This window comes from Amblyomma maculatum, chromosome 2 (assembly GCF_055883805.1).
Source record: "Amblyomma maculatum isolate TAMU_Amacu chromosome 2, ASM5588380v1, whole genome shotgun sequence".
Lineage (NCBI taxonomy): Eukaryota > Metazoa > Arthropoda > Arachnida > Ixodida > Ixodidae > Amblyomma > Amblyomma maculatum.
In genome coordinates, this window is record NC_139345.1 from 10,129,532 (window position 1) to 10,145,354 (window position 15,823).

Consider the following 15,823-nt stretch of genomic DNA (forward strand, 5'->3'; position numbering starts at 1 on the left):
CTCATCTGATGCGGCATTTTCGGTGGTAATGTAGGCGGCGTTTTCGGCGGTAGTGCGGCAATGTCAATACTAACGGCAGCGTCAGAAGCACGGGCTGTCGGCTGTTGCGGCGGTGGTGAGGGTTTTGACACTTTTAGACTGTGTGCAACCTCCCCTCGTGAGGTTGCGGCTGTTAGTTTCCCCGGTGAGGGCTAGGGGACCGCCGTCCGCCAACGTCAGCATTGCCACGACGCATAGGCGGGGAATAACGCTGTGGCGATGGGGAGGAGCGGCGGCGGAAGCCCGGGGATTCGGTTTCCCTGCTGACCGGAAGGCCGTCCTCGGCTTGGGCAGTGTCAGCGTCGAAGCGGCGGCGAGCAGAAGCAGACGGAAAGGCCTGCCCCTCTTCGCGGTAACGGCAGTACCGATATACGTGGCCAGGTTGTCCGCAGTAGAAACATAGTGGCCGGCTGTCATAACTGCGCCACCTGTCCGTTCGGCGTAGTTGAGAGCCCCTGGAAGGCGCCCACTGAGGCCCCTGGAAGAATCGCGTCTCCTGACGGCTTGGTGCGCTCGGTGAGGCGTGGTCTGGAGGCGGGCGACGTAGGACCGCGGCGTAGCTCTCAGATTGCGGCTCGTGATAAGGTGCAGGAATGTTGGCCGTGTAGTTGACCGGTTGTGGAACGCGGTATGGTGGTTCGGAAATGACTGCCGCGTTGTCGACTGGATGAAACTCGTTGCACTGGGCAGACGGTGTTAGGGAGCACCGAATTTCATTCCTTACAGCCTGCACGAGGGCCTCTGACGACTGAGCTTTCGTAACCGAAATTCGCTGCAACTCCTCAAGGACAATTTCTCTAATCATGTCTCGAAGAGTGGTCTGATCTGTTGCAGTCAGCGCCGCCGCAGTCGTCGGGGCACAGTTGACCGGTCGGTTGTACTGGCGGCACCGGTCTTGGAGGGCTCGTTCGATAGCCGTAGCGTCCTTAATGAACTCACTCACGGTTTTAGGTGGGTTGCGTACTAAGCCGGCAAACACCTGTTCTTTGACACCGTGCATGAGATGCCGTAACTTCTTTGGCTCACTCATATCAGGGTCGGCACGGCGAAAAAGGCGAGCCATGTCTTCCGCAAACATAGCCACGCTCTCATTCGGCTTCTGGACACGCACTTCAAGCAGGCGCAGCGCATTGTCGCGTCGATCAGTTCTCGCAAAGGTGTCTACAAGCTGGCGGCGGAAGTCGTTCCATGTGGATAAGCTGGCCTCGTGGTTTTCAAACCACGTTCTAGCATTATCCTGAAGGGCAAAATAAACATTGCAAAGCTTGTAATCTTCGCTCCACTGATTAATCTTGGCCACTCGCTCAAACTGGTCAAGCCAGTCCTCGACATCTTCAAACGCTTCCCCGCGAAAGCACTCTGGCACCTTGGTGTTCTGAAGAGTCACCGGCGTAGGGTTGGGATGTGCCATGGCTTGGGAGACCTGATGGACTTGGTCGTTTGAAGAGTCGCTTGGCAGATAGTTGTACTCCGGGGCTAGGCCTAGAAGGCGGCGGCTAGCGCGATGTACAGGCGTGTCGATGTCTGGGATTCGCTGTGGACTGCCGGAAGGAGTCTTATGCATACCCAGCACCTCCACCAGTGTCACGTCTCGATTGAACGCCAAGGAGGACCCAAAGATAGGACGGGTTTAATAAATCAACCTGGACGAGTCTTGCGCTCCAACTTCCTTCTCTTCCAGGCTCGCGCTTGTGGGGCCCGGTCATCATCTTTGGCGTCGTCTTCTATGCGGCAATATAGTTTGATCACGATTGAATGCTGCTCGGCCTGATCCTCATGCGAAATTCCACCGGTGGGTTTCGCCGGATATCACATGGGATGAGAACAAGACGGACAACGTACTGAGTCGAGCAATCAACCCAAATGTGCAGTTTCTTGGGGCATTCCGTAATGTGTTTCATGCTTAACGCCCAGACACATGGTATTCGTGTCACTGTTCTTGTATATGTTCGCATTGTTCTCTCAGTGTGCAGAAATTGCACAGTTGTGAAGATATTTTGGATTTTGCAGTGTATTTTTGTTGCGAAAGCAACACTAGGCCAGCCAGCTTGGCTCGTCGCATATGCTCGTATGCCGTAGCCGCAAATGGCAGGAGCTGTCAACTTGGGTCTCTTGTTTCACATAGGACAGAGTTATGTCAGAATCAGCCTGCCAGGACCCTGGTATTCATGTTACCACTATAGGCCACTAAAGCACGTTCATACGACTTCGTTAAAGTGGGGCTTTATGTGCGGGCTGATAGCCTAGGCTATCACCTCATATCCTTAAAGGCGGAGCTTAAGTGTCTCCCATATTTAAATGCAAAAAACGCCTATACCACTGCCACCTAAAACACCGGTGAAATTTGATGCGTTCAAGAGAATGATGGTTGTGTTCTATACAACGCATGGTCGCCCGCAGCCAAAGCTTTCACTCCACACTCGTACGCCGTAGCCACAAATGGCAGGCACAACGAAACCCTCAGGAGACGGCATGCAGAAGAAACGAATGAAGAGCGTGCTGCACGTCTCGAGAAAAGAAGGAAGAGGGCTTTGGCCGGTTAATCACAGAGTCTGGAGATGTCAAAGGTTGTCAGCGCGCAGACATTGCACAAAGAGTGGACGAGCACGAGTCGGCCACGCGAGAGTTTCACCGCCACTTCACGAACAACCCCTTTGGAAATGTGTGCTCTGTGTGCGACCAGCTGTGGCATAAAAATGATCTAACCCGGTGAGTGAACTTATGCATCCAACTCTTCATTTAGCCACAAGAGTAGCCATGCAGCCGTTGCTTTCGCAATTCAACTAGGGTTAACCAGAGCCAAACGACAGCCAACTTTTGTGTTTTGTTTCTAAAGAGAAGGAGGGACAGGGCAATTTGTAGGTATATTTTCCAGTACTTTAAGTCCGAATCAACAAGGTTTTACTACTCGTCGTGGCATTTTCAGCTGTCAGTCATGTGCAAATTCATGCGATTTCATTTTTTCTTTTTTACACATATTAAATGACCACATTACAGGTTGCACAATGTTAGTATGTAATCAAGCTGAATACATTGCTGTGCATCTTTTTTTTTCGTACAGAACTGTGTCAGTTTAGTTTTCTTTCGAGTGAAAAGACAGAACTGTATTTCAAAAAAAATAAGGGCAGCCTTTGCTGACCTACTGCTGTTTGCTGCTTTTTCTTATGTACCTACTTACATATTAAAATACTGAATTTAAAATTTGAAGCATTTGCCCTCCCTATCCGTAGTTGATTAACATTGTGAAATTTCAATAGATTCACACACTCCTAGTTAAAGGGACAGAACACGGGAATTTAGGTCTTAAATTTTTTTCTGCGCAATGGGAAGATGCATATCTAAAATGTTAGATTCCATAGCGGTTTTGATAGAAATGCTGTAGAAAATTTTTACCAAATATTTTTCTATCAGTGCATGCGCCTTTTTTTATGTAGCCCGATGCTGGAAACCATGAGCAGCGACTGCGATGACAACTGGTGGTCGACAAAAAAGACGTACCGAAAACAAATATAAATTTCACTCGCCAGGCATTCCATAGCGGTTTTGATAGAAATGCTGTAGAAAATTTTTACCAAATATTTTTCTATCAGTGCATGCGCCTTTTTTTATGTAGCCCGATGCTGGAAACCATGAGCAGCGACTGCGATGACAACTGGTGGTCGACAAAAAAGACGTACCGAAAACAAATATAAATTTCACTCGCCAGGCAGTAATTCGACATTTTTTTCTCAGAGTAACATCCTTTTCAGTTTCACACTAAAGGCTGTTATAGCACAATAATGCACGCCTCGTCGATGAAAGTTTTAGTGGGCCCTATCATCGCTTCATTCGTGGAATTCCAAACACTGTGGTGCCATCTAGTAGCAAAATCTGAAAGCATGCCTCTCACAGTGTGAAAGGAGGAGAGGTTTCTATTGGACGCAGTGGAGAGAGCGCAAAACATAATGAATTATGACAAGCACTCCTAGAAGAAAAAAGAAGAGTGTGCACTTACGATAATCGGCGATATTTTGCTGACATGTAGTCACGTGGGGTACTACGAAAGTAATAGGGTTTCTCCGCTAGATAGCGCCTCAGTTGCTTTTATGTGATTTTCAATGGCAAATTAAAATTGTAAAGCCTCTTTTCTTTGATATCGTAGTGCTCGATCTGTGCTATATGAGGCAAGGTCTTTTCATCTCCACCATAATCTCATGGCATATTTTGGCCAGTGGTCAAGGCTTCCTCATTAATACAAAAATAGCAACCGTTTGAATCATACCACATTAAAAAAAAGGAGGTGCAACTTACATTAGTTAACATGTTTTTGGCACATGCTAAAGCGACTTGCAGTTTCTCTACCTTGTGAGTCCGTGAACATTTAAGAACATACTCTTGCTCAGTCTTGGTCATAAATAACAGCAAGTGCTACCCTTTTGCTTCCTTTCATGGCCATTACGTCACCACTGAAGACCTCTGCCAAGTACTGGTTATTTAAATACCAGCAATAAATCACAGCGGCAACGAAAGTGTCGAGAATGTGAAAACAAAGGAAGAATTAGTACATATGTTGACTGTCACCCAGGAAGTGTGACAGAGGTGGTGGCAGCCCAATCTCTAGGTTTCTGTTCGACACCTTTAAGTAGTTGTCCACCAAGCAACTTTGTTATCAGAAGGTAACTTACAAGCACTGAATCATCAATTCAGAATCACAATATAAACATGTATTCACCTTGAATAAATAATAGTACACTTGTTTGGTATCAGCGTCCTCTTCCCTGTGAACACACATGAACATGTTTTCAACGTCGACAACAATTCCAAGAAGCCGATTGAGCTCTTCATCGGGAGCGTTTTCTAGGTGGGACACATGTGCTCCTGGAAAAGATTGTTTTTTCAGTATTATTCGTAAAGTCGCAATAGCTGTGAACAGTACCAATCGACATCAAACACGTCACCACATCCTCAATCAATAAACCAACATTGTTTTGTCTTTTGTTTTTTGCCAACCACACAAAATGGAACATTTTTGAGATAATGCACATCTTGACCAGCAGCTGTCAGCCGCAAAAAGGTGACATATGCCTATCAGCATAAGTACGTGACTGTACATCACATTTCAAACTGCCCTGGTTTGTCGAATGGGGACAGTGCTGTCACCTGTGGCTCCCTTGCAGATCCTCGTTCGCGCACATGCACTGTGCTGCTCACTTAATCAATTTTTGTCTTCATTACCTCATTATGAGCAAGAACATCTGGTACAGGTTTAGAGCACTACTTTAACTCAGCCATACAAATGAGGGCAGCGTGTCTGCCTCAGGATTCAAGGTTCCAGGTTCATTTTGCCCTCCCAATCCACAGAAGCTAGCTCTACCATGTCATGTGGTCACTTGACATCCCACAACACGCCGACCAATCGATGCTCAGCCATGAAACCTGCCATCTACCATCGAGACGCATGCTCGTGATTTTTCACTCAAAACACTTATGCCGGATTGCAGAGGAGACCATTGCTTTTCAAGTCCAACTCACCCAATATGTGATTGCAACTACGACACGGGTCATTTAGACTGGCCAAGGGCTGAGGTCCTTCAGGGCGCTGTGGTGTTTGTGGAGGATTTGGGTTCTTCCATCCATTACATTTGCAGCCATCATCAGCCTGCAGTAGTTCCAGAGCAAACATCAAGGATATTTCTTGCCCTATATTTAACCGTAACAAAATTGTTCTATGGCAATTCATGCCTCCAAAGCAGATATGGGAAATGCACACAAAGTATGGCTAAAGCAAAGGAAGCAACAACTGCAACCTTTGCCGTATTCTTGAATACAGCTGTTACAATACATATTGTTTAATGCACAGCACGGTACGACAAAAGAAAGCTACAGTAGCGCCAATTACTGCATAAGCTTGAATCAAACATAGTGCATTAGAAGCAGGCTGGCAGCATCACCACATGCACATATCTTCAAAAAGGCATCACACTGGATGTTCTGTCATAAATAAGCAGCAGGACCATTGAAAGTGTACACTGCAGAAACCCTGCCCATCGACATGAGCCAATTCACTTCAAGCTGCACATCACATATCTGTACATCAGTTGCTTCCAGTGACACACCTGCACGCAGAGATGCCCTGGAGTTTACTTCTGAATATATATGTTTGTTCTGCTTTGGCAGACCTGCCACACCCAGAGAAGAGTAACCAATTGACACAATCAAATGGAAGACAGACAATGTTGACGGCAAAAACATGAGCCTTCCTACGACAAATTTAGCAGACACCAGGCATGAGCACTTTTCATGCCAAACCTAAGATATTAAGATAATTTTCACTACAAATCTTGTTTGCCGAAAGAAAAAGCTAGGAACACGTGTTAGGAAGTACATATATATCGAAGGCACCTCCAAATGTCATTGGCTATTATTAGACACAGGTACCGTATGTCAATTCCCTGTTATAATGCAACGGAAAGTTAAATAATTATTAAAAGATCTGCATGCAGTGCAGTGTCATTTTATAACTGCTATGCTAAATACCTGCAGCTGCTGCCCATGATTTCAGCAATTATTTTACAATATCAGTACTATCAGCAAGAAACCTGAGAGTGCACATGCTATGGTACAGCCATTGTGACGGCGCGAAAATTGTGTGGAGCGCTGAGTAGGGCACAGCAGAAAACGAGGAGTGAAATCAGATTGCAAAAAGGCTTTCAGCATACATTCCTACGCCCATCAAGGTTTTAAGTCTGTCTGTACTTTCGTGAGCGCGTCGCACTTGAATCCAGATACGGCAAAATTTCGGTTTGCTAATAATCACAGTGCGCCACTCGTGAACTTTGACACCGGTTTGACGCCGACTGCACAAGACAGTACGCACATCACGTGAAAGATTTACAATATGAAGGAAAATTCACTGACTATCGGGAACGAACCTTGCATGAGGAATAGATGGCGAGTTTCTCAAGTTTCTTGTTGAGCGGCCAGCTTTTCACTTGTGCCTTTTTCTGGGCGATCCGTTGCAGATTGTTTTGACGGTTAGGCTCGCCGCCCGACGATCCCTGCTGGCTGTTCTGGCTCGGTGCAGTCGCAGCCCCAGCTGGAGCTGCGGTGGACATCGTCCGTAGGTAGCACTGCAGCGGAGAACCCAAACAGAGCGTCAGAGCCAGACAACTAGTCTGGCCGGATATGTCCCTCCACTTAATAGAAAATCAAAAGCCTGCTGCTAGCCGACTAGGAAATGGAACAACTCACGTTTTCCTCAGCGTGACCCACACGGAATCGCTGGGTGTTGGGAGAACTTCGGAGGCGCTAACGCTTTTTCACTACCGCTTGGCATGGAATTGCGTTGCATCCCAGCCCGCAACGTGTGCTATTCACCAAAGAAAACGGTCATATCGAGTGAAGTAAGCTTTATAATTACCCTCACTATCGTTGTGTAGAGGGTGAAGCTAGATCTTGAACATAAACCCGAGTAGATGCAGCATGGCACGAGTGCAATGTTTACGTCGGGAATTGATGCGCTTCACTGGCTTCACTTGTTGCTCCGCTCGGCAAGCGTTGGCCGGGAGCACGGACCGGTTTTCATAGCCGCTAAGAGGGCGCTGCAAAGAAAATAATATATAAGTGGTATAACTAATCGTTATTATAAAACTAATAAAGTAAACACATATATCAACTGTGTTTATTATGTAATTATATTATTATTTTTATTGTTTTGTGATATTAGTTTGTAAATATTTATGCGTGGTAAATAGAGGGCTAACCTAACCCCTAGTAGAGTGTAAAATTCTAGTACACTCTACCCCTAGATTTCTTTACCGGTATCGCGCTCGCCCTCGTTCTCCTTAAGCCATTAAGCATACTTTGCTGGGCACTGTATCGTTTAAGAAACTCGGCTTGACGACTTGACTGTAAATGAAAAGCGGAAAATTTTCCAAAAAGTAAATGCTCAAGTTGCCGCGGCCCCTCCTCGAGCTGCGCTCGCTGCTCGATTTCTACCACTGCTCTTTCGCCAGTAGTACTTTGTGCATCGTTTGCGCAAAATGATGTTTTGTATTTTCTCTACTAAAGTCGTGACTTTTTGCATTGCATATGCCAGGATGAATTCGAGTAAGAGAACAGACTGTTGTCAAGCCAAGCAGTTTTGTCAGCGCAAAGCCTTGTTCAGTCATTCTCCTCAACGGTGCTGCGCGCTTCGCCTCGCTAACAGCTTGCGGAAAGAACGCCACGTCTACTTGCCTCAGTAAAGTACGGCTTTTAAAGCACAATTCCACGTGGACTCCAATGAAATTCAAACCGGACAAGCGAAAAAAAGTATAGACGCGAGGTAAAATATATTTGTTCACGCTTCATTCAGAGATTAGAGCGCGATGGCTGTCGGAAAGAATGTAAAAAATTAATCACGATTAATCACGGCGAATCACGACACGGCGTCGGTGAAATCCGAGCTCTGGTTTGACGGCATTGTAAACGGCGTAAGTGTCCGACAAATGAACGGCGCGCAGCAGGAAGGACGCCGGTAGACCGGTTGGAAACATTTTTTTGTGTTCTTTTAGTTTCGAACCGCCCAACGTTATAGTAAAGTGAGCTAGCTCACTTTAGTTGTGGCGTCTCCACAGTACAGGGTTGCCACAACTGCCGCCTAGTAAACCTGATAGTGAATAAGGTCTATAGGTTAGACAGCTGCAGTTGAAACGTTGAATGACTTTCTATATGTGCATTCACTTCCTAAAACGTTATATGTGTAATTTTTGCGGCTTACTCGGAGCACTAAAAATTTTTACCATGTTCCTTTTTTTTTTTCTTGCTTTGTTCCAACGTTTATATATTGTCCATAATGTTTCCGGCGTTTATGAAAGTTTACACATGAACTTTGGAATAACACTTTGTTTACCACAAGTAAACGTTTACTGTGGGGTGAGACTTTGAAAACATATTTCTAAAGTTGGGTGCTGAATAGTACCTAATACAAGTGGTGGTAATGAAATTGGCTAGCAATCTTCTAAATGTATACAGCTGGCATTGGAACTGTAAACTGCGTTGAAATTTTCCCTATATTTGTGTTTAATTGCCTTTTTATTTGATCACACTTATGTACTTTTTTCTACAAATTAAGTTGGATGCTTAGTCATAAAAGCTTGCATAAATGTAGAAATGGCTTTATTGCACATACATGAATAGTACTACTCTTTTTAAGCAAACAATGGCTTTTCTTGTGTTTCTTCCCAGTACAATGAACTCATCATGCACGAATGACTTTTTCAGTGTGAAAAATACTATATTCACTCCCCCTACTTCGCCCCAGACGGCATATAACATTCATTGTTAATAAAAACAGCGCGAATAGGAAGACACGAGACAAGTTTTTATTAACATTAACATTTTATTAACATTGTTTTTATTAACAATGGATGTTTAACAACCCCCCCAAAAAAAAAATATCTTGACATCAGATAAAGCTGCGCAAAGACAAGAGATTATTCATAAATTTCAATAGAAAGTTATACATTACATCCAGCAGATTATGACAGAGCTATGTGAGACAAGCGACAGGCGCATATCGGCCTCCTTGAAGAATGCGCTCTACAGGTCCCGAACGTCCCGAAGACGCGCTCAGCGTACGGAGAAGCAAACCCCAGGCTGAAGACTCTCAGGCGGAGGAGAGTCTCAACAAATCAAACAGACCATGAAAGCAACTTTCACTGCGAGATGGCGCCCTCCCATCTGAAAACCAGAATCAAAGATAGCGCAGAGATCTGAAAGTGGAATAGGTGTACGTACAAAAATAAATGATATTGCAAGTCTTCGCCCAGGAATCACGTCCGGACGTAATATTTCTGCAAAGTCCACCTTAACCCTTCTAAGCACAGGAAATATTATCATTACTAACTGGGGGACCCGAAAAATTCAAAGGTAGCTATTTTATCGGCACAAAACATACAGCGGTCAGGCATGGTCTGAATATAACTTCATTGAGGTAGTGCCACGTAAGAATGGGAAATCCAGGTTGTTTATACTCAACGTATACACCTCGCCGAAAAAGAAAAGCATGGACTTAAGCTCCGTAGTAGCAACTGCGGGAGAACAACCATAGCAAATGCGGGAACTAACCCGATAACAACCATAGGGGACTTCAACACCCCGCATATGGAATGGGGCTATGTCAGCAACAGTCAAAAGGGAGCAACCTACTGAAGAACAGCCACCATACTGAAGAGGCCCTTCAGCTCATGACGGACACAACTTTTCTGACTCGTACGGGAAACAGCATCGCAGAGACACGTGTGCCGACTTACATTTATCAAGAACATCTGACATGCGAATTGAACCAGCGAGCACAAGATCCGTCGAATACAAAGAAGATCATCATGTCATATGTATCCTTGGACACGAAGAGCTAGCGGAAAATGAGGGGGCGCATGTCCTATCCGAGAATTAGTTATATGAGCGGACCACCAGCCCCACTCATACACCATTCTACCCAGTGTGTATGGGAGCCGCCTGGAACATCTGAAATATGATTATCCCCCCCCCCCCCCCCCCCTCATACAATTAAGAAACTGACGACAGCCGAGGCCAGCGTCTTATCCAAGCTAACTGATATCCTGACTTACGTTAATGGGTAAAATATGCCCGACCGCTAGAGCTCTGTTTGCCCCTGGTGTGGCGGCTGCCCCACTCTGTTCCACATATCCTAGGGGTGTACAGCAAAACCTCAGAGCTTTCCTGGTACAGAAAACAGAAACGAGCAGTATGAGGTAGCGCTGTGCTGCGAAGCCCAGCCTAAGATCGTCCACCTGGTCCGTGAAAGAGCAAACGTCAGCGGAGCCCTCGACTAAGGGAGCCGACCAACGTGCTCGTCACTTCTCCGTTTCCCACGCCATTTTTCCTACATAAATTTGCACCTCAAAACACGTTATATTTTTTTCTATTTGTGTTGAAGTAAAAGGTACATACTGTTACCTATGGAATATTTTATTTGCTTGCACCTCGTAGCTTTTGAGAAAAAATGTACGTACACGCCAAACTGCGTTTTGAGAGAAATGAAGGTAAATGCCTGTCAAAGCTCCCACCTTTTTGTTAGACGTGAAAATAAAAAAAAAAAAAAGCTATTAAATTCCTAATGTACAGTATAATATATTTTCTGGAAGCTAAAGAAATCTTCTATCAGAAAGTGTCCCAGCCTGAAAATTGTTGCAAAGAAAAGCTGAATACGTCGGAATACTTTCATCTTCTCGGTCAACATTACCACGAGAAATAAATCAAAATTCAAATCAAAATAAATATTTTCTGAAAGCTAATGGAATTATCTATTGACCGACTTGCCCAACAACGCACTCTCTTAAAATACTCTTTCAATAGCAATCAATATTTTTTCGTGTAAAAAAAGTCACCCCATCTTAGCAATTAACCTGGGTGATGCAAGTTTCTCTAAACTGGCAAGACGTATATTGTCTGGTTATGAATTGTGTGGTTGTACTGAAAGAAATCTCTACTAACTATAATTTCACTTTAATTGTGCATATTGCTATGGTGTTGTATAGTGCCATGCTGTGATTGTGATAGTTTTTCCTTATGCACATTTTTTTGTTTGTTTATGTGCACTACTTTATTCTCATCAATAATGAGATGAGTATACACTTCAGTCGACTGCAGTGGGACAAAGGCCTTCGTCAGGCGCCACAGCCATTAGCCCCTACCCCTGCAACAGATGCTGTATTTGCTCCGATGAAATAAATAAATAAATAAATAAAATAAATAATACCAGACCTGAGAACTGTAATCCAGTACAATTTGCATCTGCACATTACAAGTGACATCAGGTAACAAGGGTAGCAGGAACTGTACACCACTACAAGTACATGCGACGGGCTTACTCACCTTCTAACTGATAGTACAGCCTCAAGTTTACATATCCAGCCATGAACAGAGAGGTAAGTGGTAGTGGTGAAAGAATAATATCCAAAATTTCTAATCAGACATTTCGGTTTTTCATGTAGGCATGTAGGCCGATATTAACGTCAGAGATCTGCTAATTGAAGGATATCACCGCACAACGAGCGGAAAACATTTGAGGCACAGCGCTAGAAAATATTGCGCTCATCATTTGAATATTATAAAAAGAATATAATTTACAATGGTGCTTTGTAGTTATGAAATGAACATTAGAATAGCATTTAACGTTTTAACCATGTATTTATGTATTTAACCATGTAACATACAGTTACGTTTTAATTTTCATCATGAGCGAAACACTACTCCAGCATACACGACTTTATAACATTTTGACGTCACTACTACCTTGGTTTTAATTGAAACAGAATACGATCTTATTACAAACTCTGATTCCCAAAATTGATATTGTCCATCGTTTTTTAGTTATGCATTGTAAACCATCGAAACGACGTCCAGGAACATAAAGCATCAAGCATCAAAATTATTCAATGGATGTGCATCATAGGTGAAAAAAAACTACACAAGCAGTGCTCGTCTCCTACTCAATACTTTGATTAGTTGCTATTTCCCCAATACGACTTTGGCTACACCGGCGACATTATTTGTTTCTCTTTTTACATTACACTATTACCTAGGACAGTGCCCTCAGAGGCCGTCTAAAGATTACGCACTCAGAACAGCATGAGAGGGTACAGGCAGTCGCGACTTGGGCAGTGAAAGTTGAATCACCTACATCCACCTGAAGTCCTTTGTGGGCCGTGGAACCTGCGAAGAGCCCGGATTGATCTCAACCCTTTACAAAAACAATAACTCTTATTCACTGGCAATTCAGTCCCATATACCTTCCACTACATATTGGAATTATAGGTGGTCATCCCTATGATTGTACAGAAAATTTTTCTAGGTGCTTCATTGGGCGAGCCTGCCAACTGCGCCGATTTTTTAACAAGACAGTTCACATCGGTTCACGTGGTCGCGTGGCTGTTCCCGTCGGAGTCGGCTGGAGTTGGCACCGTCCGTTTGCGGACTCGGGTGATTTCATCTGTCGAGTGGATGTGCTTTAGGCATGCTGCAAACTGCTATTAATCAATTGAAAGGACCAGACTAATGCACTTCGTCCAAATGTCCTTTCTTTAATTATTTCCGTGTCATATATTCGAATATGAGGCCTTTACTTGCGCTAGGTGAATGTAATCGAGTGCAACTTTCAATATTCGCTGCTATATCGTAAACTATTTCCTAACGGCTAACCACTCCTTTTTATGTCAATTTTGAGACCCACCGTTCAGCTTTGCGCCGTCGATCATGCGCCGAGACGCCTCCCTTGAGTTAATAGTGCGACTGAGTGCATTGGAGAAAAACATCAGAAAGAAATTAAAATCATTTCACAGTGGTCAGACGAAGCATTGGTAATGATTCGCATAATGCCTTTGCATAATGCATAATACGACCAACTGTTTTTATGTGAATGGTTGCGGTTTACCTCGATGCGCACGGGTCAAGATGAATGTATTTAAGCTGTTCCTTAGATAAAGCTTGTTAAGTACAGCGCTGGTGCCCCCTTCTCGTTTTGCCCGTGTCTTTTTGGGGTTCCTGAACTTTGCCGGACATGTACCAACAAACCCAGCTCTTGTGGCAAGATACTGACCTTTACCGACCTTCAACACCCACTGAATACAACTCAAAACCGACCCCAATCGGTCACGTCTTCAAAATGGTTTACTCTATCATCATCATCATCATTATCGTCATCTACGGACAGTATGTTGAAATAAAGTTACGCAACATTTGCCTCTATAGTTACCACTGTACATCCGCTAAACTTCTTAGGTGATAAAAAAACGCGAATGAAACTGATATCGAACAGTAACTGATGCCTGGAAACCGTCACAGTCGTCACATACCGTGGAGGAACGCAAGTGGCCAGCTATGCAGGATGGCGTCGAAGTTCACCTCACGTAGCCGCGAACGCTGGCGATTTTAGTACAGTTTCTTTTTCCGCAGCGGAAATGATTGCATGTTGTATATGGCGTACATATATCCTAACGTGACGTTAGTGAGTAGAAAAAAAAAAAGGCATACACAGAACACGTGCACGTCGCTTCACTACTGTTAAATGGCCGCCTGTATGTTCTGTCAGGTAACGTCATGCATAACACCGAGTCAGCTGGATATTACCTCGCAAACTCTTGGCAGTAATTAAGCTTCTAAATACGGCAGAAACAATTGTCGTGGTATCAAGGAGTGCATCATTCAAAATATCCTCGTTATACCGTGAGCGGTTGAATGTCATTGTCGGAATGTTTGCAGCAATTCGATAGAGCGAAATAAAGATTATATGGTCTTCATATAAAACTGAATATCACCCCTAGTTTTCTACGAACTTGCGATGAAACCTATCAAGTATTTCCATTTGACCATTCTAAACATGTCGCGATGAACGCATGGCCGAATTAATAAAAATTTGGTAGATGCACTCAACACTGTTTACGTGTGTGAATGCAAAACCATAATAGTGTCGCGGGCCAAATATTTTCGAATGAGGTTTTGGACATGTATTGGAGTCCCTTTTACTCGTTTTGAGTATAGTGTTAAGTCTTTTTGTCTGCCTAAACTAAGCTATTCGGACGCATGTGCTACTCCAGCGGCACGCAGCAGAGCAAACACGCAGCAGACCGTAACCCACGAAACTTCGTTTATGTTCGCCTTCGCTTTGTCCCAGGGTGCGCCGACAGCGCGCTCTAATAGCATGCAGTCACGGGTCCAATTACGTGAAGATTTTTTTTTTTTTTTTCAAGCTGCCAGTCAGGCCGGTGACAGAGAAAATACTTTCCCATAAGCCGCATCACGGTGTAAGGGTATAATCAGTTGTTGGCACTCCGTCCACATGGTATCACCTTGTGCATCTTTTGAACGCGGACAGATTGCGTCGCGGGACCGGGTTTTGTGAAGTCGCCGTGGTGTGCCTGCGTACTGCAGGTGTTGCGGGTTCGTTCGTTGCGCGGCGTGTGCGTGAACTACGTGCAGCAGGGCACATAGTGACAGCAACTGTACCTGACACCGAGTAATTTTACGCTGCCCCGTGTTCTGCGTACTGGTACCGAACAGGCGGAACAGCAGCGAGAACGCAGCTCTGTGGTTCATCTGAGCCCGTTATCTAAATGCGTTCACTGAGCGGCTTGTGGGCGCGTGGCTACTGAGTACAGACCAGGCTTTTGCGCCAGCGTATTGTGGAAACGCAAAAGGCGCCGTGCGCGCGTTGTGCAATGTCACCTGATATCAAACAACCCCAGGTAATCTAAGAGAACCCGGAGCTCTCCACTGCGCATCACTCGTAATACACGTGCCGCTTCAAATTGTCATATTGCGTAATTTACTTTTTATTGTGCTGTGGCCAAAATTTAGTATTTCAGCTGGTCTGGCTGCGAGATGTGACTTCGTGTATTCACAGGGTTACCTATAAAGCCATATTCGGTCACAGATTTGCGGCCTGTCTTGTAACCAACAGTCCGGAGCTTGGCAGCAGTTATGACGATCACTGTATCCGTCTACTTCTACAATAAATGCATGATCTTATGAATACGGATCAGCCAAATAGTTTGGTTTGTCGAGTTTAACGTCCCAAAGCGACTCAGGCTATGAGAGTCGCCGTAGTGGGTTCTTTAACGCGCCAAGAGCCACCTGAGGTTCTTTAACGCGCACTGACAACGCACAGCACACGGGCTCCTTGCTTTTCGCCTCCATCGAAAAGCGGCCACCCCAGCCGGGAAAGTCATACTGCGTAAAAGACATGGCCGCTTGTTGCTGCAATATTCTATCTGCTTTGCGTGCTTCCCTTTGCCACAGTTCC

General features: G+C 44.8%; 1 protein-coding gene across 1 annotated transcript in view; it reads right to left on the reverse strand.

Annotated features, from left to right (window-relative positions):
* The window catches only part of Gcn5 (Gcn5 acetyltransferase), a 46,760-nt gene extending 39,137 nt beyond the window's left edge, over window positions 1–7,623 (reverse strand). Inside the window, exons 1-4 of the mRNA XM_084593188.1 lie at window positions 7,270–7,623; window positions 6,951–7,148; window positions 5,551–5,677; window positions 4,751–4,896 (exon numbers count right to left, since the gene is read on the reverse strand). Coding sequence (XP_084449314.1) covers window positions 4,751–4,896; window positions 5,551–5,677; window positions 6,951–7,133 — 456 coding nt within the window. The 5' untranslated portion in view covers window positions 7,134–7,148; window positions 7,270–7,623. The remainder of the gene's footprint in view (window positions 1–4,750; window positions 4,897–5,550; window positions 5,678–6,950; window positions 7,149–7,269) is intronic.
* Window positions 7,624–15,823: the final 8,200 nt, after the last annotated feature.